The sequence below is a fragment of the Ananas comosus genome, linkage group 18 (genome assembly GCF_001540865.1).
Source record: "Ananas comosus cultivar F153 linkage group 18, ASM154086v1, whole genome shotgun sequence".
In the NCBI taxonomy this organism is placed as follows: domain Eukaryota; kingdom Viridiplantae; phylum Streptophyta; class Magnoliopsida; order Poales; family Bromeliaceae; genus Ananas; species Ananas comosus.
In genome coordinates, this window is record NC_033638.1 from 9943617 (window position 1) to 9967853 (window position 24237).

Below are 24237 nucleotides of genomic sequence, written 5' to 3' on the forward strand. Positions count from 1 at the left end.
CTCAAGACCTTCAAACTTAGTCAGTTCTGATTTCAGATAATTTACTTTTGAGCCTCGGGTACCACAGGAACGTGTATACGATGAACTTCAAATTTCGAATGAACCTCCCCTTTTGGCTCTGAGAAAGACTTAAGCGCCCGTCAGCAAAGCACAGTTTGTTAACCGTCTCTTTCATAATCTGCCCTGATCCTTCCATTAGACCATTATCTTGTACCCTCTGAATAATTCTCAAATAAGGTGATTAGGGGTCGGCTTATCGAAAACCACTTGTATTTTTTGTCAAGTAGGGTTGCTCTTCACTAAAGATCGCCAGTTTGCATCTGGTGCTCAGATGTTGACTAACGGAGCTACGCATTTTCTTATGCTTTGCGTTTCGTTTGTTTGGATCATTATTGCGCTAAAAAATTGTATATTTATACCAGGAGAGCCTGCCGAGCTACCCCTGTCATGGTTAAAATCGTAATAAAATTTAAATAATTAACCAGCACAGATGGGCCTGCTCTGTACCGAATGTAGGCTGCTCTGAACCGAAAAATTTGTTCTTGTTTCCTAGACTAGATGGTCGCAGTTCAGCTTGTTTTGAATCCTTGTTATAATTAATTTTGATAATAATAGTAATGGGTACCTTATTGCAGAAACCCTTTTAAGAATTTATACACACACACACACATTATTCTCAAAGTTTCAGACTATGAGAATGAGAATCATTGTATGAGGTAGTAGCATGATAAATGGGAGCAAATTGAACATAATCGGAAAGAGATGAACATATATATACCATGCATGTGGGTGGAAAGAGAGTGAGACATACAAAGTAGTGCTGCGACACTAATTACAATAACAACCCATCAGAAATAAACCGACACTCTCCGATGCTTGCTTACACAGCAGATCTAAGTGGAAAACACACACACACACACGTGCATACAAATCTCCGCGCTTCTATTTCCCTCCTAAAAACCATCAGAAAGAAAGTAGATACTAAAACTTAATTACCCAGTACAAAGGAGAGGCAGAGATCAAAATGCACACATTATTGATGTCTCTTTAACTCTCTCACGCTCTCTTAATTAGCTCCTCGTATGGCCACTGCATGGTTTAAGTAGATGATTATGGGCCATGACCGGTAGGCGGCGGTACCTTCGCATGCGAAGTGGTGCCGCCGCCGTCACTGCCGCTGCCGTCTAGCCCTTCTTTCCCCCCTACCACGGCGGTTAAGGCGGAGCTCACCGCCGCCGACACCCTTTTGCCAACGTCGGCATATATGTTTTGCCTAATCGCGCCTCTTTTCGGGTTGGGATTCCCTGTTGCTTTCTTCCTCTGCAGCTTGGTTGGCTCTTGTGAGCTCGACATTTTTGCACTGCTGGGCTTCTTCTTCGAGTAGCACTGCTGAGTGAGATCTAGAGAGAGAGAGGGGGGGGGGGGGGGGGGGTGTTGCAGGAGGAGAGAGTTGTGGAGTATCTGTGTGTGCGGAGTGGATTACTTATGGTAATCGAGGAACGAGGTTTCATGTTTCTCACCGTATTAGGATGGATCAGTTTAAAATTGTGAAAAAATTACGTTTACACATAAAAAAAAATATAATAAAATAATTTTTTTTAAAAAATATTATATTTTTAGACACGAAATTTTCTTTCTGCTCATTATAATGAAAATGTTAGAATTTTTGTTACCTTAATCAAACATTTTACTTAAAATTGCTATCATTCAAATCAAAACAGAAGCTATACGGAACAAGTCTCTGCAAAATTGCTACCGTGGCACTTTTTAAATTAGCATAAATGGCACACCGACCGTCTCTGGAGTAAGTAGCAAAAGATTTAGTGATTGATATCCAAAGTTTCAAATTTGAATTATAGTTGATTCACATTTTCAGTTAAATTTATTTCTAAATGAAATAAATGAAGCGGATAATGTACTACTTATCTTAAAAAAAAAAAGAAAAAAAAAGAAAAAAAAGATAATACTAAGGCACCACGATACAGATCCTAATCAAGTAGTAACGCTGGGGGACACAGTGCATTAGATCCTACGGCATTTATAAATCGGCACGTGGAGAATGACTTATTTTTTTGCGCTTATCTTGAAAGTTGCTTGACCCACAAGTTATTCAGTAGTTTCAAACGACATGGAAACGGAGCAAACGGGCATCTTCTTATCTCTGCTCTCATTCCTCACCTCATGTCTGAATTAAAATGGACTTTCAAATAAACTGAAGTTCACATAAATATTATTATTTTTTGTTATTTATTTCTATACTTATTGAATTGAAATTTTTTTAGCTTTCTTATTTGTTTGACATAAAGCAAATAATAATATTTTTTTTCCTCACTGTTTATTTTTTAATTGACTTCGGTTTAAAATTGGCTGAAGTTTATTACGTTATTTTGAAATTTTTTGATTAGAAGTAAAATTACGATGAGCTAAACGACAGAAGTGAACAGCATGTGACCGAAAATTATTTTGTCCTCTCTACCTTCAATGAAACAAACATATTTAGTTCGATATTGTTTACTTCGACATCTATCTTTTAAATAGTAATATTCACATTTTTTTTTTCCTTAATGATTAGAGTTTATTTGTGTTCTTCTTTTCCATTTATCAATCTCTCTCCCAAACTTCCTTGTTACATAATTAAATTTAGGGAAAACTTCAAAAACCCCCTCTGTGGTTTCATGCATTCTCACTTTAGTACCCTGTGGTTTAAAACGTATCAATTTGCCCCCCTGTGGTTTCGTTTTTATCTTTTCAGAAGCTTTTTCGTTAATATTTCGTTAAATTATATACAAAAAACTTCAGATAACCATCTATGTTTATCGAATATTCACTTTAATATCTTTTAATTTTAATTTTGGCACTAATTTAAGAAAAAAAAAATAATAAAATTGATAACAAAAAGAAAAAAATGAAACCACAGGGGGGCAAATTGATATGTTTTAAACCACAGGGTATGAAAGTGAGAATACATGAAACCACAGGGGGGGTTTTTGAAGTTTTTCCTTAAATTTAATATTTTTATGACTCACAGACAAATTTCGCGAAAACAACTACCACTATATTTGGTGACAAAAGATACACGTGATTGAACAAAATTTCCAATGCCATGTATTACTTTGTTGCAGGAATTTTACTTTGTCAATACCAACAAAGGCGTAGCGTCGGATTAAATTAGATTAAAATTAAATTAAATTAAACCCTCCTTTGTTTTTTTTCTGGTCGTTGTCATCATTTCATCAGCGTGCAGGAGTAATAAGCCATGTTATACATTGTACCTGTGCTCTTTCTCCGAGAAGAGAAAAAAAAAAAAAACTGCTTTACTGGATTGACAACAACTTGGCATCAGTTCCTGCGCAGTTCAATGACATCACTCATGCAGCGTCAGCAGACTCAAGCTTTATAATAACGGGAAAGATATTTGACTCCAAAAAGTTAGGCTCTGCAAATTATTGATACGGCGCTAAAAGAGTATGTAACCTTTTGAGAGATCGAAAGAAGGTCTAAATGCTCTGAATCTGGAGCATTTAATCACGGAGTTCTCATTAGGAGTGCATCTGGTATGCTTCTGAAAACACAAAGCGTTTCGTGCTTCTAAATTATTTTCGGTATTCGGACTTTCGAATCGACGATCGGCTCCGTTAAACTTGATCTAGAATATTTGAAATATCTAGAAAATGAATTTTGCGATTTTTCGATATCATTTGCCTAGCGATCGAAGTGGCTCAAAATCAACGGCTGAAAATAAAAATCTTACAAAATATGATGATATGACATTAAAATTTTAGATCGAAGTTATTGATCTTGTTTTATATGGTATAAAGAATTTTCTATCAAAATTTCATGTGATTTGAATATTTCTACACCGTTAAACTTGCAAATGGCTCACCACGGCCATTAAAATTATTGATTTTGAGTCCTTTCGATCACTAGGCAAATGATATCGAAAAATCACAAAATTTATTTTGTAGGTACTTCAAATACTCTAGATCAACTCTAATGGAGCCGATCGTCGATTCGAAAATCCAAACATCGAAAACAACTTGGAAGCACGGAGGGCTCCGTGCTTCCAGAAGCATACCATCCCACTCTCTCATTAGTTCATAATGTGTGGGGATCTTGTGATTCAATGATACACCTAATTTGAAACTCTTTCTAAGGGGTCACCAAAAAGGGGCAAGCATTTTCAGCACTAAAATGTTATCATGGCATAAATGCAAAATCCCGTGATGATTGTCGATTGTTAAATGTAAGCTAAGGTAACGCGCGCGTTCTGGATAGCTCAAAAACATGAGATTGAAATTTATTGTAATCGCGAATTAGCGAGACCTATGAATGTATACCACCACGATGATAACTATTCTGGAATAGAAATACAATTTTAAAAGAATATTAACTAGTCTCAAGTGTTAAATTTAAGTCCTCTTGTATTAATAATCTGATTGAAATAGAAAATATTTATACCGACCCTTTCTAGCGCAAGTGGCAAAGAATTTAGTGGTTGTATCCAAAATTTTAAGTTCGAAAATTAGTTGCTTCGCATTTTCCAGCTAAGTTTATTTCTAAAAAAAATAAACAAAGCAGATAATATGCTATCTTTCTCTCAAAAAAAAAATTTATAAACGGTCTTTAAGTGCAAATAACAAAAAAAACTTAATAATTGATATTCGAAATTTTAAATTTAAAAGCACAGACGGTATAAACTGTTTAGGGAGAATCAGGAGAGGACCGTGTGCAGGGAGAGATGGCCAAGCTTGATAGGCATGTTGACAAGATGAGGCGAAGCTGAGCACATGCGCGCATCCTTATCATCAACTTCTTCATTCCACCACGTTTCTAATTCTCATCCAACTTGGCTACAATGCCTACCCGGTGAAAATAGTATCTACATCATTATTTCAAATAGCACAGATAAAATAAATAATAACTCGATTCCTTCGCGTTGGCTTAATCAAGCAATTCAATGGAGAGTATAAAAAAGGGAGAACGTGAGTAAGGTGAACTATTAATTATCTCAAAAAGTTCAATTGTTTTACCGCTCCTTCAGATGCAAGATTGATGTTGCTACCGCCATGTACAATTAATCTTACAACATATATATCCATCCAAAGGCTAAAATTTTCACTTTTTTTTTTTTTTACNATATATATATATATATATATATATATATATATATATATATATATATATATATATATATATATCCTAGGGTTAAAACATAGCATTTCTCCACACTTATTAATAGTTTACTGCTAATGGAGAATTACACCAACAGTTACGGTTTACATACAAAAGAGTTTCAAACACTGGATTGATAATAATTTTCCATTTATATTACATACCGTGGTCAAATAAGCACCCAGGGCTCTCTCTCTCTAATAATAATATAAGGCATTGTACAACAATATGTTAATTTTTTTTTTTCAAGAAAAAAAAAGGAAAACCAGTATCCAGGATTTCTCTGTCCCCAACATCTGGGCCTTCAATCTCCACTGAAAATCTCAGTATTTAACATTACAATGCCTTTACATACAAATTTTTGGTCATTCATTAATCCAAACAAGCAAACTCTCCTCCTGCTGCTCTGATCTTCTGTACAATACCAACCTTGAGAAGTCAATTCGCGCCTCCGCCTTTCTCAAGAGGAGCACCTGCAGAAGAACCATCCGCCTTAACAAGCCCTTTCCATAATAACAACTGCTTATCTCCAGAGTAGTGTACACACCATTCAATTCTTACAGCAGGATTCGAAGGCGTACTCGCTTGCTCGCATTCTTTAAACTCGTCACCCTTATTCTTCTTCAATCCTTTCGGGACGAGCAATCGAACCAACATTGAGAATATCTTTGCTTTTACCTGCCCTCTCTTCGGCAGAGGCCTCCCTTTCTTCTCCTTCTGATTCTTCGAGGATGTGCGAAGCTCCATGGATGCTAATTTGCCAGCTCGAAAGGAAATCTGGGGTTTTAAGAGTGAGCAAAGAGAAAGAGAGCTCGAAATTTGTTGTAAAGCGAAGTGGAGTTGCAGAGGGGGAGTATTGATGTATTTATATTGTTTCAGTGAGCTTCCTTGGCTCCCAAGGAGAAGCTTTGTCTAGAAGGTTTCTTCTTCTTCTTAGAGAATCTTTGAATTATTCAAAGGGTTCAAATCGACGGGCCCCACCGTAACCACTAACCCGACTCGAGCTCGACCCAACATTAGTCTGTAACATTGGATCCAATGGTTATTGATCTGGGTTTCGATTCAGATGCCCAATTTAGGCCTAGAGTTGTTCAATCCGGTAGTTTAGCACCCGAGTCAAATGTAGATCGAAGGTCTAGAACCCACCGGCTTATTTGGGTTCTAAGTGTTGGATCAGATAGGTCAATAGTTTGCACGGTGTTAGGACCATAACATATCCATACACAAGATGATTTACGAGTAAATAACAACCACCTTAATACCTTATGAAAAGCCCTAATCTAGGAATCGCATAATGACTATTAAAAGAAGTAGGTGATATAATATAACTTTAACAGAGAAAACAAAAACAAGAAAGGAGCCATGAGAAAAGTTGACTTGAATTCCAGACACAAAAAAGTCAAGAATTTTGTTCACACCAGGACTGTATCAGTCAATAGGACTATTCTCTAATAATAAGTAGACATTTTGTTCAATGAGTCAGCCCTCATGTTAGCTGGCAAGGATGCCTTTTTCAGCTTCTTGTTTTGTTGCTATACTCTCCTTTTTCATCAGCAAGTAAACATGCAAAATCAGTACATTATAGATCGATATCTAATGTCTTTTTGTGTACTTTCCAGTTTCCACTGGAAAAAAGAAAAGAATTTGCAGGAAAAGAAAGGCAGGATAGATAAATTCCACTATTTCACCAAAGAAACAGTTTATTCATGAATAAAATGTGCAGTTGTATTCTTCTCCTTGGTTTAACCATCATAGAAGAAATCTTACCTCCAACTTTAAACTAAAGACTAATATTCTACCCTATAACAGAACTGACCAGTGAACACTGATACAAAAGAGTATTTTTGTTATTACTGAAGTGGATCTTAGAAGAGTTATTCACTGGATTTTTACAGCAATGAAGCTAATTCATTTATACAAGATTCAAATTCAGTTTCCATCCCAAAATATTTGCATACTTCAGCAGTGAGGTGTGGGGAGAAACCTTGGCGCACAAGTTTTCACTACAGGCAGGGTATCTCAGGTGTGGGGAGAAACCTTGGCGCACAAGTTTTCACTACAGGTAGGGTATCTCAGTTTAGACAATGAAGACATGGACATTTTTGTCCAACATGCAACCCGGCTAAGATTTCCTTGACATCATGAAGTATCTTCATGCTTGCATCACACAGCATCACATACAAAGAGAGCAAAGAGAGCTAAATTCTAACCCCAGGCCACTAATCTTGCTTTCGACAAAATATGAATATTGTTAACAGAGACTACTACTAAGTAGCAATTCAGAATTGATTCCACACTAATAACAGTAATAACTAATTAGGATTTATTTTATCAGAACATCAAAATTTGGTTCGAAGATAGGAAATACTTGTTTCAAGAATGCAGGTAAACAACAAATGAACTTCAATAGGAAGGCCCATTTTCTTCAAGTTGTACAGTTTGTCTAACTATAAGTCTCCTTTTCTTCCATTTTTGCTGTGTTTCAACCAAATTTCCTACTGATCAACGACAGATTCAAGGTACATTTTCCCCAAAAATTAAAGGCAAACTTTTGCGCATTAGTGCCCTTCTAGCATCTTAAAAGGGGCTGCAGAGAAAAATTTACATGCCATTGATAATTTTGGTACGAAACTAGGAATAGGAACATCTATTTAAATTCTGTTTGTTGAGAAGAGTCGCTAGACTCCACCACCTCTAAGAGGGTCTGGTCATCTACCAAACAACAATATATAGATTATGAATCAAAGGATAGTGCTTTGCTACACACAGCAGTTAACTTGCCTGCTGTGTACTTGTGGTGCAATAGAGCATCAAGATAGGAAGAATGCCTCTTACATAAAATTCAGAACCTTCCACTCGGAATGCCTAGTGCTGTAAGTAGGTTTCTCTCTAGTCTCTACAAAACAAACAATCATTCTCCCACTCATGAAAGCCTAATGATGTTGAGCATGAGAATCCAATTCATAGTGTTGAACATTATATAGTTGAATCAACTAATAGACACTACTACAACCCTGAGAGAGAAAGAGAGAGAGAGAGAGAGAGAGAGAGAGAGGAAAGGCTTAGACTAGAGCCAGTCCTGCTGCTGCAACTTGAGAGGTAGGTAAACCTCGGTGAGGTACTGGAAGCCGAAGGAGCTGAGGGCCTGGATCTCGGCCTTCTGGCGGGCGCGCAGCATGGTCTCGAGCTCGCGCACCCAGCCGGCGTTGCGCCTGACGAAGTCCTCCTCGAGCAGGTCCCTGCCGGCCTTGACGTCCTGCTCCGTCATGGCGAGGCGGCACTGCTCCGGGACGCGGTACTTGTCGAGGTCGCTGGGGCGCACGCCGAGCCACTTGATGTCGGGCGTGGTGAGGTTGGAGCTGTCGTAGGACATGTTCTTGGAGCCGCACATGTAGACGGAGAGGATCTTGAGGCCGTAGGGGTCGCTGTCGACGAGGGCCAGCACGGGCAGCCTGAGCTCGGCCTTGAGCTTGCGCAGGAAGAGGCGGGTGGCGACGTCGGGCTGGCCCTTGGCCGTGAGGATGATGCAGGGGAAGCGGTTGTAGAAGCGGTCCTCGGCGAGCCGCATGAAGGCCGCGTCCTTCTCCACCAGCAGGACGAACAGGGCGTCGCTCTGCAGGTTGGACACGCGGTCGATGTTCGGGGGGATCGCCTTGCCGCCGATGCCCATGCGGGTGCAGTCGATGCGGTCGCCGTCGTCGGAGAAGACGAGGCGCCCCACCACCACGCCCTTCTCCGACGCCACCACGTGCAGGGACGACCGGGTGCACCCGAGCATGCACGACACGTCGTCGAGCACGGCGTCCGAGTGGGACTGGTCCCCGAAGAGCTTCGCGTCCGTGTAGAAGAGGTCGCGCTTCGTCACGTGGATGCCGCGGAGGAGCACCGCGTGGACGAGCGAGAGGACGCGGGCGGTGATGGTGGCCTTGCGCACCGTCGAGAGGTGGGCGAAGGGGCGGGACGACGACGCGGTCGAGCTCCGGGACGAACAGCTGGTTCGAGGACGAGCGCGACGGCACGGAGAAGGAGAAGCCGCGCCCGGACAGGATGGACCGGGCCACGGCCAGGATGGACCGCTCGATGGCCCGGAGCACGGAGGGGGAGTCGAGGTCCGCGACCTCGCGGCACGACGACGAGAGGTTGAGGTCCGCGAGGGTTAGGGTTTTGGCGGCCTCGCCATTGTTGGCGCCGTCGGGGTTGTTGGGGGCGTGGGTACTGGTGTTGGCGGAGGACGAGGACGACGATTCCTCGTAGATGCGGCGCACGGTGGCGAGGATCTCGGCGTCGGGTTTAAGCTGCTTCCGGAGATCCTGGGCGTAGGAGGAGGAACCCCGGGGCTTATCCTTCTTCTTCGGCGGCGGCGGCGGAGGGGCGGCGGGGGGCGATCAAGGGGGCGAAGCCGAAGCTCGGAGAGGTGAGGAAGGATGGGGGATCATCGAAGCGGAGGAAGCCGAATCGGGGCGGCGCCGCTTCTTCTCCGACATCGGTGCCGAGCGCGGGGCTGCTAGTTTCGTGCGGTGGAGCAAGGACTTGACTCTCACTCGCGATAGTACTCGCTCGTTGCTAGGTTAGTAGTGCGGGAGAACATAGTGCTTCGACCATGTCCACCACGTCATCTGTGGACCGTACGAACATCTTTACTATCCATGGTCCATCCATGTGCGTGGAAGAAGATGGCTTCACGATCCATTGACCGCGTGGTGAACCGGTTCCAGGCAACAACTCCAACGGTAATGGGCTCCCGTGGTATGGGCCAACTTTTTTGTTTTGGGGGGGGGGGGGGGTCGNGGAGAAATGGGCCTTTTGGAAATGGGCCTTATGAAGCAGCAGGAGAAATGATAACGGGCAAAGTGACAACGGTTATGGAAATCCAAAATGTGTGGTCCAAAGTTTGAAAATTGTACCAAATGCAAACTTTCAACAGTATAAATAATAAGTAAATACAAACATCAAGTATACAAAACAAATACATATACATATTTTAAAGGACAGACAAAAATTCCTTTGCTTATTTTCATAGACACAAATATACTGCACTATTTTCTGCTTTCGGGTCAAAGATGAACATTCCAATTACTCAAAAAGAGCTTGGGTATCATCGAATCATCATACAGTGCTAGCAAGAATTGAGCATATTATTGTCATCTATTCTTGAGTTGTACCATACTTCAGATTTCATGCTTCATATTATGCATCCTCTACTTTCTTTCCTTTCCATCTGCTAAAAGTATTACATAAAAACATACCCAGTTAAAGAGCAAATAAAACTTTATAGCAGAAGAAAATAAGGCCTTTCCAGTTAATAAATAGAATGGATAGACTAATACCTCCTATGAACAGCAGGCTTTCAAAACATCTTCAATGTTGGGATCATCTCCAGCTTCTTTGTCCTGTTAAATGATGAAAGTTAACATACAGTAAATAGCTTACGAAAAAAATCATTTGTACGTCATGGGCAAAGGAAAATGAACTAAAAGAAGCACAAGAAAGGTGCAAAATGTATTGGCAGTATTCCATTGTGCTGAAGACCTTGAATGACCTAGAAAGAAATAATTAGAGAAGAAATTACAGTATGATACTCTTTTGCCTCTTTCAAACACTCCAATATGGTTTTTTTATGTGCAAAGTTTGATATTTAACATGATTGAACTTCCATGACAGCAAATTGAGATGAAATATATATATATTATCAATATAGCTTATTTTCTAACCTTGTGGATATACAAAATGTTATTAACACCAGGGCCTGCAACTAGTATTCCACCTTGTTGCCTGCGTGGAAATGTAATTGTTAATAATCCACCAGGAAGAACCAAATAACAAATATCAAATTTCAAGCAATATGCCAGTTTGTTCAACTACCAATACATAGTTGAGGCCTATAATTTGCACTGTTTCTTCTTTTTTCTTTTTCCCTTAATTTCTTTAAAATTAAGTGCTGAAATGGTAAATTGTATTAGTTTGCTTATTTTCTAAATGAGCTGCTTTTCAATGTGCTTCAAAGATTGAACCTTGAGAAATTTGGTGGTAATCAAACTAGAAAGGTGCATAATAAAGTATTTAGATATATCTCACATACCAACCACCTTTCGATACGGTGTTCTGTTTAAATGAAAGCTCCCAGTCTTGCCGATATCCTTCCATGTACAATTGTATTATCTTGAGACCAGCCTGAACAATGAAAAACGACCATAGTCAAAAGGCATCACATACAATGTATCTCAAGGATAAAAAAATAATCATGAAAGAGAAAAGATTTTTCGTTATCTACCGACGGAGTAAATGTTGTTGACACACCATAAGCGAACTTAAGAGCATCATATGATGAATGGTTTGGATCTGCATATATTTCTGCATTGGAATATTGAAATGGTTATGACTGAATCGTTATTGATAAGATGACCACCCAGTAAGTGTTGTCTTTGACTTGCAAAGTACACTTATCCTGATAGCGTACCTCCTTTAAATTTGGTTTGCTCAGAAAATGCCTTTGCCTGGAAGAGAAATAACCAAAATACTTAAATCGCTTCGCTCACTAATAAACCAAAATGTAATGGCACTAAGAACAGGGTAGATTCTCAGATAGAATAATAAGTTGGAAAAATGTCAAGTAAAGTGCTTAACTGAGATAGAATTATAATTAATACAATTAATAACATTCTGGAATATTTTGAGAAAAAATTCCTGCAACAAGTCCAAGTGACAATTAACTTCGAAGACATTATTAAGACATACCTGATCAACGGTACCAGGACCAATTAAAGCAAGGGCAACACCAGCTGCAGCCATTACTTCCTGTAAACGAATGTCAGGTACAACTTTCGCGTTTTGGCGTGAATCAGAAACATTACATCTCAAGTAAATTTTGTATCAAAAAGGCTGGAGAGGAGAAAAGCATGACCAGGTCACTCACTTCTATCTAATATTGTTTTTTTAACTTATAAGGACTTTTCGCTTTGGATATTATATTTGACATATGAGAATATCAACTAAGCATAAGAAAGGCACAATAATTCACCAAATCTTTCTCTATTTTCTTCTCCAAAAATATTATTGTTGTTTATCTTTTGTTATCAACAATTCTCTACGGAAGCTATAAAGCTCCAAATTGTTGGTACAAATATTTTCTCAGTCAAATTACTTCAAGCTAAAAATGTTATGACATTTTGAACTTCACTAAGACTTGGATTGTTTAATGAGACAAAGCTCTTCCCTGATTCATCTGTTTGATTCACGCAAATAATGTTACTAGAAACACAAAAGTGTAATGTGTTGACTAATGAAGCTTGGATCAATATACCTGTTTCGAGGCAAGAAGATCAGCCCTCTTGCGACACAAAACACATCTGCGATAAGTAAGGGAAAAAAAATAACAACAAAAAAAAACCTCTGTTTATACATGAGCTTCTGAACTGCTGGTAAAATCGTTAGAATTTCGCAGGGAAAATTCACCCAAAATGGCGAGCAAATGCAACCACAGCTCTTCTATCTCTCCACAAATTCACAATTGGAATTGCTTTGCCGGTTAAATCAAAAACCTCCACCCCTTTCAATGAACTTGCAAGATCTTCTTCAGATGCCACTGCTGCTGAGCTTCCTGTGTAGAGATTACTCCAACCATAAATAAATAAATAAATAAATAAATAATAAAACACTACCATAATACATTTTTCGTCTACGAAATTATAGGTTACGAGAGCGCCGAACATGAAACGAAAGGATTACCAAGCGAATCCGATTTTGCGGAGATGGAAAGGAGAGGGGTAGAGCGAACGGCACGCTTAATGGGTAGAGAGAAGGAGCGGAGGGTCGGGGTGGAGTGATTAGGGTTTCGGAGAAGGGGAATGGCGGGGAAGGGGTGGGTTTTCTCTCCATGGATGGATCGAGGAGTTGCGGGGAGCGGCGTCGCCATTGGCGTCGAACGAAGACGACGATGGCATCAGCAGTTAATAGCCGAAACCTGCTTTTCTCCAGCGTATTCGCCCGTTCGGTACTTTTTACGGGTTAAATTGCACAACTGGTCCCGCACATTTTGTCAAATTTAATTGCCTCTCAAAATTTTTAAATATTTTATTATTTTTATTATTTATTAAAAACTTAGAGAACTAAAATAGGAGTTAACTAAACTATAAAAATTAGAAAAAACTTCAAATATCCCCCGTTTCACTTTTTATTATTTTATTACTCTATGATTTAAAGTATATCGAGTTAATATCATATAGTTTCGCACTTTATCACTTTAGTCCCTGTGGTTTCACACTTTATTACTTTTTAAAAACTATATGGTACTAACTTGATACAATAATAAAATTATAGAGTACTAACTTGATACATTTTAAAACACAGAGTACTAAAGTGATAAAGTGAGAAATCACATGGTACTAACTCGATATACTTTAAACCACGTGATACTAAAATGGAAAAGTGTGGAACCACAAATGGGCTTTTAGAAGTTTTTCCTAAAAACTACTAGTAAATCAATTTTTAAAATTTTCCGTACTTTGTGAGATTACGTGGCGTCTAGGTATCCTGGTAATTTTAAGGCTCTGAAAAGACGAGCTTTTGAAAAGGTATTTCGATTACTTGGGCTACATACAGTTCGAGAGAAGGGTCGAGAAAAACAAGATTCAATCCAAGTTCAAAACGAAGCCACAGGCATGGCCCTTTTGTTGCCTCAGCTGACGCACGGGCTTCTTGCATGAGCAATCCTTAGTTCGGATCTCAAATTTTCTGGGGATAGTAGGTGTGTATAATAACTATAACGCCGGGTTTAAAAAATTCCATTCGAATGGAACGAATCTGGATTCAACCAGAAAAAAAAAAAAATCAAACGAGAACCAAATTGAAGTTAGACAACCATTAAAAAAAGTTTGAGTTGTAAGGAAAATATGAATTTAAAATCTTAATACTAAATTTAGGAACTCGAACTCAATTTAAAACCTTAAATAAACTCGATTAATTAAATACAGTATTATTATTCGTAACATTTTAACTTGGGTCCAATTAACATGATTCGAATTTCCGCCAATTTAACAGATTCGAAGCATGAGGCTCCGTCTCGCCCTCCGAGCGGCCGCGCGCTCGGCGGCGAAGGTCTCGCAAAAAATTTCCGCGCCGGAGATATTCCGGCGCTCGTACTCCCAACTCCACCCACAATCCGAGAGGTCTCGCTATTCCCGCATCCACTATCCCGTTTCGCTTTTTATTCCCTGCTTATTATTCCCCATTATTCCATCTCCATTTCTCTTTCTTATTCTCCCGCAGACCTTCGTTCGGGATCGCCTTCGACATCGACGGCGTTGTTCTTCGCGGTCGCACTCCGATCGGTGGGTCGCCGCAGGCCCTTCGGAGGCTCTACGGCGACGATGGTATGGACGTGAGATAGCCTTGTGGAACATATTGATTATTCATGCTTATTTGTTGTAATTTGATCTGTTGTCAATGTGCTTATTCTGGTTGGGGGGACCTTTTGTCGCTTTATACTCTCGTCTATTGCTGTTTCTGCAGTAGCTATCTATGTTCTAGGTTTAGCTTGTTGTGATGGGGTTGAATTTTAAGTTTGTTTCTCTGGGGCATTTTGCTGAATAGGTCGGGGGCATGATTCGCAAATAAGCATTCTGAAGTGTTCGTGTGCATCTTATGTAATCTACACACTCAGCAGTGTTTGCTTAAGAGACTTTGTAACGTTAGATGTGAAACTAATTTGACTAGGATGCATTTCAATTGATGATTTGATTCTGCAGGAAGTATTTCCCTTTCTTTAGTCAAATGTTATTTCCTTGTTGTCTATAAAGTGATGCACCGATAGATGTGATAATCGGTTGTGTTTGTTTCTGAGGGTCTGCTCTTTTTTCCTGCTTTGCAGGTACTTTGAAGATTCCATTTCTGTTCTTAACTAATGGTGAGCTGTTTCTTGTATCTTCGTTACATGTTTTTGTTTCTCTTCCTTTCTCTTGGGCTAAGTAGGGTAGAATTTGAATTTGAGATTACTAAATTGCAAGATTGAGGCCAAATAAAACTGGTATCATTTTTTGTGCTGCTTTTGATACTTTGATTGTTTTGATATGATGTCATCATGCCAGCAGTCTTTGCCATCCTTGCATTCATAATAATGACGTCTTTCAATCTTGTTTCAACAATATTGTAGAAGTTAGTCTAGTCTAATACTTGACTATTCGGATCATTTCACATTATAGGAGGCGGGGTTACGGAATCAAAACGAGCACTGGAGTTGAGTGAGCTTTTAGGAGTTCATATCTCACCTGTCCAGGTACATAATTTGTACTTTCCGTATGGATCGACTTCATGGCCATTTAATTATTTTTTGTGACTGGTTGTACATATCGAAGATATATATGTGCACATAGCAATGTGAAGGTACTCTAGAATTAATTAATGCTCATAATGCTTAAGTTGAGTCCATGCTCTCCTTTTTATTTCCTTTGTCATCAATTATTGTTATTATCATTGTATGTCTGAGCTCTGTTTATTGCAACTACGACACAGGTAGTGCAGGGACATTCTCCTTTCAAAGAGCTGGTGAACAGGTATAAACATCCACATTCAATGGTCGATAATTTTATCCTCAATTTCGCCCCCTCTATGTTCATGTTTGCTTGTAAAGTCCTTGTAAATGTTTAAAAAACTTATATGGACTTTAACCGTTACCTTCTTTCTGGAGTTGAAGGCCTCACTAATTTTGTTTTATATTTCTCACCTCTGTTTTGTTATATTTCTTTGGAAAAATGCAGCACGTTATAATCATGCTTAAGTTTTAAATTCCTCTTTTTCTTCAGATTTGAAGATGAACTAATTGTTGCTGTTGGGAAAGGGGAACCTGCTACAGTAATGTCAGAGTATGGGTTCAAGTAAGCTCCAACAATATGGTCAATGAGAATTTCCTGTACCTGGATTGTTGCATCATCGGAGTAGTCTATAACAATGCATGCTTTTCTCATTATTTGCTAATATGTGCAGAAAAGTTCTTTCCATAGATGAACATGCATCATACTTCAGTGACATCGACCCCCTGTCTCCTTACAAGCAGTGGAAAACAAAGCAAATGTTGGATAGTATGTATAATTCCAAGGAAGTGAACCCGAGATGCAACGTTTACTCCGACAGAGTGAAAGGAGTGTTTGTTGTTAGCGACCCTGTCGACTGGGGAAGAGATATACAGGTGTTTATTCTCCCTCTAGTCATATAGTTATAATCGGCATTTTATTTTCCCCATACTGTCATACAAACTATCAGATTATTCAGCGAGCTGTAAATGCTTCTGATGTGATTCTAATAAGTGGGATGCTGTATATGATGTTTAAATGATGGCTCATTTAGTTTAGTGAAATAATTTCGAGATGATTGGCATAATATAAAATGATATATTCATTCACTCAGGTACTCTGTGATATCCTAAAAACTGGTGGCCTTCCTGGAAAGGAGAAAGGACATCAACCTCCTCTATACTTTGCATCTGATGATCTTGAATACCAGGTAAGTCGAAGTTTGAGGATCCTTTTTCTTATAAAATATTATTGAGAATTCATTCACTCTAAAGATAGTTCTGATTTCGAACATCAACACTTGGCTGATATTTAGGTTGCATTCACATATTTCTTCTTTCTTTTGTGCGTAAATATAAAGAGAGCTCACCTTCAAATTGCTTTTCAAGGCAGGCTGCGTTTCCTTCGGAACGGCTGGGAATGGGTGCTTTTAGGATTGGATTACAAAGCATCTTTAATGCGTAAATGAAGCTGTCGAAGTTATTTCTCCTATTTACCATGAAATATGGAGGACTTTATATCTCATATTCCCAACCTAAATATGCAGAGTCCATGATTCCCCTCTGGAGTATACCTCATTTGGGAAGCCAAATCCATTTGTATTTAAGAACGCCGAGGCCATTCTATCAAATCTCGTCTACAATATGTATCCCCATCAGGAGTTTGCAATGGAAGGAAGAGGACATACATTCACTACTCTCTACATGATTGGCGATAACCCTAAAGTGGATATCAATGGTGCCTTGAAGGTTTGTTTTATGAACCTTTAACTTGTGTGTTTACATTGTTTGAGGCACCATAAAAGTAGCTCCAGTAGGAATCGTTCAGTTTGCTCAACCTTTACCATTGTGACAAGTTGACCCAGATCCAACATGATCCACCATCAGGTCTGGTTGTTCATGTTGGATCATGCTAGAAGTGACAATTGTTTGCTACCAAGACCCCGGTCTGACCAAACCAGATGTGACAATTTGCAATTAAAGATTTTATTATAAAAAGGGGACCTGTTTAAGAAGATTGCTTGGCAGTCAGATCTAATCTAGTTTGGCCCTTCTCCTGCTAACTCGTGCAATATATGTTCAGCTTTCATAGATTAGTAGTTCTCTCTTTCTCTCTCTCTCTCTCTCTCTCTCTCTCTCTCTCTCTCCATTCATGTACACTATAGTTTGTGTATGAAAGGATGTCTCTGTAATGTAATTCTTAGTTTTATATATTACCAATTGTGCTGAAATACAGTTCTCATTGTAAAAACTGTAGTATTGGATCTATTGCTTCATATATTGCCACCAGCATAACTACTTACTTTTTTCTTACAGGCGGGGCGCCCTTGGTTTTCTATCCTCACAAGAACAGGGGTTTTCAGGGGGAAAGATAACGACACACAGTTTCCTGCAGATTTGGTAGGTTCGTTTTTTTTCTCTATTTTACCATGCAGTGCAGGGTCTTAAAACAAGGTTTATCCTTTGTTTTCCCTGTAAAATGGGATTGAAAGATAAGTTTGACTTATTTGTGGTTCCCCAGGTTGTTGATACTGTTGAAGAGGCTATCGATCACATTTTAAGGAAGGAGTGCTCAACATCTTCGTCTGCTTTTTAGGCAAGTTAGTGCCATTTGCAGGCTGGTTGTAATATGCTGAAATGTAACAGGCTAACAGCTATGCTGTGCTCATTGTTTCTGAAATCCGATCAGATAATAAATTATTAGTTCATTTTATCAGAAGGCATCATTCTGATGCATTTGTGTGACAGGTTTGTGCTTTATTGAGCATATTAACACAGTATATTTCTGTACTCTCATATCCCTTGCTGAAAGCATGAATGCTGTCTCATTCGAACTGTCGAATGTGGCAATCAGACAGGGAGGTTAGAGCTTACTATTTATGAGATCAATATTAACCACAAACCTCGCTATTTATAAGTTACAATATTCCAGGAGCTGAGCACCTGTTTAACCCTAGACAATAGTCAATTGTTTGCAAAGAGAAAAAAAAAGCTTTTCCTATGATAGGGAATTTAAATGATCTTCCATATCCTCAATGTTAAAAAAAAAAATTAAAAAAAAAAACTGTCTATCGAATTGTAATGTGAATGTAAAGTTAGAAAATTGTTTATTAGCTAAATCAATGAGAGATCCGTAGTATTCATTTTTGTCTGCAGTCTCGTAAATGGTACGTATACTCATGGAGATGTTCCTGGGCATAACAAAACTCCAAATAATAATAATAAAATGCTAATAAAGAAAATTGCATTTTTAGTTGGACCAAACAGGCTTGCAGCCCAGAGCGGCGAAGCAAGCCCATTCCCGAACCCTAAAACCCTCGTTAGCGGAAGCCGTACCATCACCCTCGGAGGTCTGAACCGGCGGCGATGACGTCCGTGCGCTCGGCTGCGTCGACGGCGCTGCCGCCGATCCGGGCGGCGGTGGCGCGGTCGAAGCGCGAGGCGATCCGGCGGGAGCTGGAGAACTGCCAGCTGCTGGCGGGCATCTGGTGCCACGGGCTGACGGTGCGGCAGCTGCAGGCGCTCCGCGGCGCTCTCCCGGATACGGCGCGGCTGGTGGTGGCGAAGAACTCGCTGGTGGAGAAGGCCATCGAGGGCACCAAGTGGGAGCCCCTCCGCCCCTGCGCCAAGGGTATGAACGCCTGGCTCTTCGTCCACTCCGACGACGTCCCCCCCGCCCTCAACCCCTACCGCCACTTCCAGCGCGAGTGGAAGCTCGCCCTCAACGACTTCACCGGCGCCGTCTACGAGGGCAGGCTCTACGGCCCCGACGATTTCGCCGCCCTCGAGGCCATGCCCACGCGCCTGCAGTCCTACGCCTACCTGCTCGGCTGCCTGCACACCCCCGCCGTCTCTCTGCTCGGCGTCCTGCAGGCCGCGCCAGTACAGCCCGCCCCTGCCCCTCCCCCTCCCCCTCCCCCCAAGGAGGAGAGTTAGATAGATGATCACGTAAGCATCTCCTGTTAAAATGTTACCTTGCATGAAAAGAAGGATTTCGTTCGATCTGCACAATTGCTAGATTTTAAGCGACTTTGTCGTCGGCGGTCATCTTCCTAGTTAGTTGTGAATTATGGGGTAGCTAGCTCTGGTTTTGTACATGCAAATAGTTTCTAGTAACTGCTCGAGAGGGATTTAGCGGCGCGATTTGGCTTCGCTCCTGCCCCCAAATCAACCAATATATGCACATTTAATTTCCTTTCTGGGAATGGAAAATTTGGGGTGATGTTATTTGGACATCTCGGATATCTACTCTTTTGGAAGATAAGGCGAAAATTTGTACAAACTCGAAGATCTTCTATCTTGAATCATCTGTATGCAGAGCATTAGATTTTTAGATTAGATGCTGGATACGGTTAAACCAGAAGTTGGACCTGATTGGACGAGTTAAGTGAATGTCATAATTCATATCAGGACCTGCTCTTGAGACTACAATGCTTAAAAATCCACCTTTGAGCACCGATAATGTGACTAAAATAACTCTCCTAAAGTTCCACCTCTTCTGCTGGTTGTACATTACTTACAACATGGACCTTGTTTACTCTTTTCTTTGCTAGTGGAATGGTCTTGGCACAATAGAAACATATAATGGTCGGCTACGAATGAATTTACTCACATTTTGAGAACCACCACTGTTCTGTTATAGCCTTATAAACAGTTTCAGTCGTTGGGCGACTTTTAGTAAAAATGGCACCGCTGAAGTAAAATATTTAGAGAAAGCATGCTAACAGTTTCAGTAGTCAGATACGACGTTAGAAAATCGAAACTATTCAAATATTTGAAGAACATTTAGACTATGCTATTTTACTGTTTAACTGATGTTAGCATTTACTGAGAGCCGATCAACATTCACTGCCCATTATTTTGCCCTTTTTTTTTAGTGAGGAAGGAATCTGAATGGATAATCAATTTTTTTTTCCGCTTAATCATAATGGATTTGATAAAACCCAGTGATGCCACCTTCTCTGCAAGCACCTGCCCCCGTGCATTGGCACTTTTTTTCTGTTTTGAGAGAGAGAGATTCTTGTTTTTTTGAGAGAAAGGTAGCATGCGACCGCTGCATTCATTTAAAAGATGAACTAGGCCTCAGAGAGGGGGGGAAAAAACTAAACACAACAAGAATTCCAAAGGTTCCTATAAGAGCGAATCTCCACAGCAGCTGTCTCAAGGTGAGCTTCTTATTCAGAGAGAAAGGGAAATTGACACATTGAAATAATGGAACTTACCAAGTGTTCGCTCAGAAACTTTCGATGTGCATAAAAAACATATATTGACATTCTGATTTTGTGGGTTCTCACCTTAGAGATTAAATATTTATAGGAGCTTAAACTGTGAGGAGATTGTGAATTTTCTTTTATCTCATTCCTTTACTTGTCATAATCATCTCTTTTTTTCTTATGAATGAGTATTCAGATTCAGATCTCCGTTTTTCTCCGTAGGTATTTAGCATCTTTTTATTCCTTGCTTGGATCAGGTATGTGGTGGCTTAATGAAGGACACATGGTAAAGTGATGCCAGAATGTCAATCAGCTAAACACAATTGAGCCATGTTTTTTCTATTATCAGCAGAAAGTGTGTTTTACTTTGTGGGAATATTCCTATAATTGTCTCTCCCTTGTTGGCAAAAATAATTAATCGATTAATGAGATACCAATTATATTCTGCTTTTTTACATTTCCATTTCCATTTTCATTATCCCGACAAAACAGAGACTTGGGCATTTGTGTATCTCTGTTGCTGTTGTTTCGTTATATTATGACCAGCATGTGTGGGATAAACTTCTAGCTCTCTTTCCTATTGTTCTTCCTGCTGCTTTTGTCATTTGGCTTGGATTTGGTGAAAATTTTGGATGTTGTTCATTTAATGGATTGCGTGTTTTTTTTTTTTGAGAGAGATAGGTAGCACGCTACCCGCTTCGTTTATTTCATTAAGAAATAAACTTAGCTGGAAATGTGAATCAATTAGGATTCGAACTTGGGATCTCGAGTATCAACCACCAAGCCCTTTGCCACTTATTCTAGGGACGGTCGGTAATGGATTGCATGTTATTCATAAACCTTTCTATTGAGGTGATTATCCAGAAATTTTGATACATAAGGAAGGCGTAAGAATTCCTAGACTTGCAGAAGATCAACTAAGCTTTGTTCTCAGACATAGCAGAGTTTATTTAAGGAATAGGAGTAATGAAGCGTTGATGGTGTTTGTTGATGCTGACTCTAGACATGGTTGTTCTTGAAGTTCTGTTTTTCTTAGTATTGCCATCAATGATCTAACATAAATTGTCGGGTGCCTTTCTGGAAGGGAAAAAAGAAACTATTGGTGGATTATATTTCGGTTTCAATTAGAGCCATTTGGTTCAAAGTTTATAATATTTTGAAAATTTGTAAATATTATATATTTTATATTGAAAATGATAAGTTTGTTATTAATTTATCAAGTTACTTAGGTCAGGAGGTTGTTAAGATAATAATTTTCATTTAGTACAAAATGAGAATATTTCTCAATCTATGATAATCTAGTATTTCTATCACTTGAAAATTTATAATTATTCTACTGTTTGACTAACATCTTTTATAGCTACTGAATATAAGTAGAATGGTAATAATTTAAATATTTTTAATAAAAAATAGAGAGAATTCCTGAAATATTATAAATCGTGAACCAATTGGACAAGTGGAAGAGTGGGAAAGAGTGGGAGAATTGTTGCTTGTGGCATGCGCTGCGCCACTCATGACTCATCAAATGATTTGATGCTTGTTTTGTGGTTCTGTTCTCGGTTGAGATCACAAAGGTGCTAAGCTTCGCGCGAAGAACCTAGTCCTCGTAGACCACTCGTCAATGATTTGGTGCTTGTTTAATGGATCTATTCTCGGTTGAGATGTTAAAGGTGCTAAGCTTCGCGCGAAAACCCTAGTCCCCATAGACCAGAAGTGAGATGCCCAGGGAAAATTTTGAAAGGCATGGGAGGGAAAGAATAGAATCCTAAAGGCAAAGAGAGAAAAAAAAAGGAGGATCAACTGGTTCTCTCGATCGGCCCCAGGCGATGGTCCAAAGTTAAAAGCCGGGAAAATAAAGCCAGACGATGGAAAGAAGGCCCCCGGAAGCCACACATAGCAAAAGAAGATGCACAGCTGAACACTCATATAAAGAACTTCTTCTTGGCCACAACCAGTAAAGAACAGGCTAAAGCAGGGAGACACGCCGACAATGGAATCTCGTGCCCTCCTGCAGTAGCCCACCATATCACCCCTCATGGGCATTATCCTGTCCCAACTCGAAATATAGTTAGGTTAAGGCATGTCATTTAGGGAGTGACACATCTAGCTTTTGCTCCCTTTCCAATCTTAGGATTGATTACTTTTTGCCAGTGATTCAGTTTGTTGGCTTAGATGCTTGTTTTGGTTAACACATGTAGTAATGATCGTTAGAAAAGGAAAGGTTTCTTTTGGACAAGCATATTATTTAAGGCTGTGTTTGATTGGAGGGATATTCCAGAACAAGACGGGATATCCCCCTTTATCCACCCAAACACGAGACAAAATGGGACATCCTCTTTGTTCTAAGCCTAGTTCTCCCTTACATGGAGAACAAATCGGAACAAAAAAATTTAGCTCTTTTTTTCCTATTATGCCCTTTTATTTTCTTTATACTTTATTTTAATTAATTTCAAATAAATCAAATTAAGGCTCAAATTTTATGCTACTAAATTAATGTTTCTAAGGTGGTTTGTAAACATATCAAATTTGTGAAATAATTTGCTCTTCTATATTTAAAATTATATATTTATATTTAATTTTAATTGGTTTCAAATATAAAATTGGAAGTATATTTTTACTGTTATATTCAAAATTATACTATTATATATTAATTATATTTCTATTCATATATATTGAATTGTATTTTATTATTATATTCAAGGGCATAATTGTTATTTTATTTAATTTTTATCAATCCAATACCTTATTTCAACATAAACATCCAAACTGGGATATCCTCTAGAACAAACAAAAAATATCCAAACGTAATTTAGAACTTGTTCCGGCTTATCCTAGAACATTTCCTGTTCTCGAGAACAATAAAAATTATCTTTTACAATTTAGTTCTCAAACCAAACGCAGCTGGGTGTCAGGCATGTATATAAGCTTGGCCTCTTATAGGTGATAAGCCTTATAATTTGTTGTCCCACATGGTGCTTTCCTATTCTTATTCCTTTTCCCATTATGTTAATAGCTGAAAAGGTGATCTTCTTCCTGCTATTTGAACCAAGTGTTTTATGTGATTTAATCCGCAAATCCACCGATGGTTTCTAGGATGCACATGTTCTGTGAAATATAAAACATAGAGGTTTCTGTTGGTTAATTTAGTCACAACATGAATTTCTTTGGATATTTATTTATTACTCCTCAAACTGAATTAGCCGAGGTTTTTCGTTCTTTTAGTTCAATCATTTTCTATCTGCATTACTAATCCATGATTAGCCTAAATTAATTCTTTGAGAAAAAATAAGAAGGATTAGAGTAATTGGAATCTAAGAAAGAAGAGATTGTGCGAATGGGACGCCAAGAGTAGAGATTTTCTGAGAATCTAAAGCCTCGAAGGATGACACCGAGATTGCATTGTCTACTTTAGCTCGACGGAGAAGCAGAATAATTTTACGACGACATGTGGGATGATACTTTAGAGAATTTTTCTTTCTTTAGTTCTGGAGGTTTCAAAACCAGAAGTTGAGAAGCAAAGAATAAAGAAGGCAATTTTGATGGATGGTGGGGCACTTTTTTTTTTTTTTT

At 39.3% G+C, this 24237-nt stretch overlaps 4 protein-coding genes across 6 annotated transcripts; 2 read left to right on the forward strand and 2 right to left on the reverse strand.

Annotated features, from left to right (window-relative positions):
* LOC109724091 (DNA topoisomerase 6 subunit A3) lies at window positions 5276–9942 on the reverse strand. Its single transcript, XM_020252762.1, is given in 3 exon segments — window positions 5276–9131; window positions 9133–9550; window positions 9614–9942. Coding segments are annotated over 3 exon segments (1353 nt in total). The 5' UTR covers window positions 9657–9942; the 3' UTR covers window positions 5276–8239.
* On the reverse strand, window positions 10053–13163 carry LOC109724092 (thioredoxin-like protein AAED1, chloroplastic). 2 transcript variants are annotated; one of them, XM_020252763.1, is made up of 10 exons: window positions 12898–13163; window positions 12625–12769; window positions 12473–12518; window positions 11908–11967; window positions 11630–11666; window positions 11444–11523; window positions 11252–11343; window positions 10884–10944; window positions 10500–10562; window positions 10053–10390 (listed from the first exon to the last, which is right to left on the reverse strand). In XM_020252763.1, the coding sequence occupies exons 1-9, from the start codon at window positions 13082–13084 to the stop codon at window positions 10503–10505; spliced, it is 768 nt and encodes a 255-aa protein (XP_020108352.1). In that variant the 5' UTR covers window positions 13085–13163; the 3' UTR covers window positions 10053–10390; window positions 10500–10502. The 2 variants fall into 2 exon arrangements, with proteins under 2 accessions (XP_020108352.1, XP_020108353.1); XM_020252764.1 differs by having other exon boundaries at window positions 10053–10393.
* On the forward strand, window positions 13769–18201 carry LOC109724289 (uncharacterized protein YKR070W). Of its 2 annotated transcripts, none has more exons than XM_020253061.1 (13): window positions 13769–13915; window positions 14209–14336; window positions 14437–14540; window positions 15038–15073; window positions 15369–15442; window positions 15679–15719; window positions 15969–16040; window positions 16150–16351; window positions 16570–16665; window positions 16848–16915; window positions 17002–17203; window positions 17771–17858; window positions 17976–18201. In XM_020253061.1, the coding sequence occupies exons 2-13, from the start codon at window positions 14218–14220 to the stop codon at window positions 17981–17983; spliced, it is 1110 nt and encodes a 369-aa protein (XP_020108650.1). In that variant the 5' UTR covers window positions 13769–13915; window positions 14209–14217; the 3' UTR covers window positions 17984–18201. The 2 variants fall into 2 exon arrangements, with proteins under 2 accessions (XP_020108650.1, XP_020108649.1); XM_020253060.1 differs by having other exon boundaries at window positions 17771–17854.
* LOC109724290 (50S ribosomal protein L10, chloroplastic-like) lies at window positions 18627–21239 on the forward strand. Its single transcript, XM_020253062.1, has 2 exons — window positions 18627–19402; window positions 20925–21239. The coding sequence occupies exon 1, from the start codon at window positions 18821–18823 to the stop codon at window positions 19388–19390; it is 570 nt and encodes a 189-aa protein (XP_020108651.1). The 5' UTR covers window positions 18627–18820; the 3' UTR covers window positions 19391–19402; window positions 20925–21239.

Bases quoted from the DNA above. Each gene is read 5' to 3' on its own strand.
- LOC109724289 (XM_020253060.1), top strand. From the start codon at position 14,218: ATGAGGCTCCGTCTCGCCCTCCGAGCGGCCGCGCGCTCGGCGGCGAAG. The intron at 15,443-15,678 runs GTACATAATTTG...ACTACGACACAG, and splicing joins TTCATATCTCACCTGTCCAG to GTAGTGCAGGGACATTCTCC. The intron at 17,204-17,770 runs GTTTGTTTTATG...TTTTTCTTACAG, and splicing joins ATATCAATGGTGCCTTGAAG to GCGGGGCGCCCTTGGTTTTC.
- LOC109724092 (XM_020252763.1), bottom strand. From the start codon at position 13,084: ATGGCGACGCCGCTCCCCGCAACTCCTCGATCCATCCATGGAGAGAAA. The intron at 11,524-11,629 runs GTACGCTATCAG...ATTCCAATGCAG, and splicing joins GCAAACCAAATTTAAAGGAG to AAATATATGCAGATCCAAAC. The intron at 11,344-11,443 runs GTAGATAACGAA...TTCATTGTTCAG, and splicing joins CAACAACATTTACTCCGTCG to GCTGGTCTCAAGATAATACA.
- LOC109724290 (XM_020253062.1), top strand. From the start codon at position 18,821: ATGACGTCCGTGCGCTCGGCTGCGTCGACGGCGCTGCCGCCGATCCGG.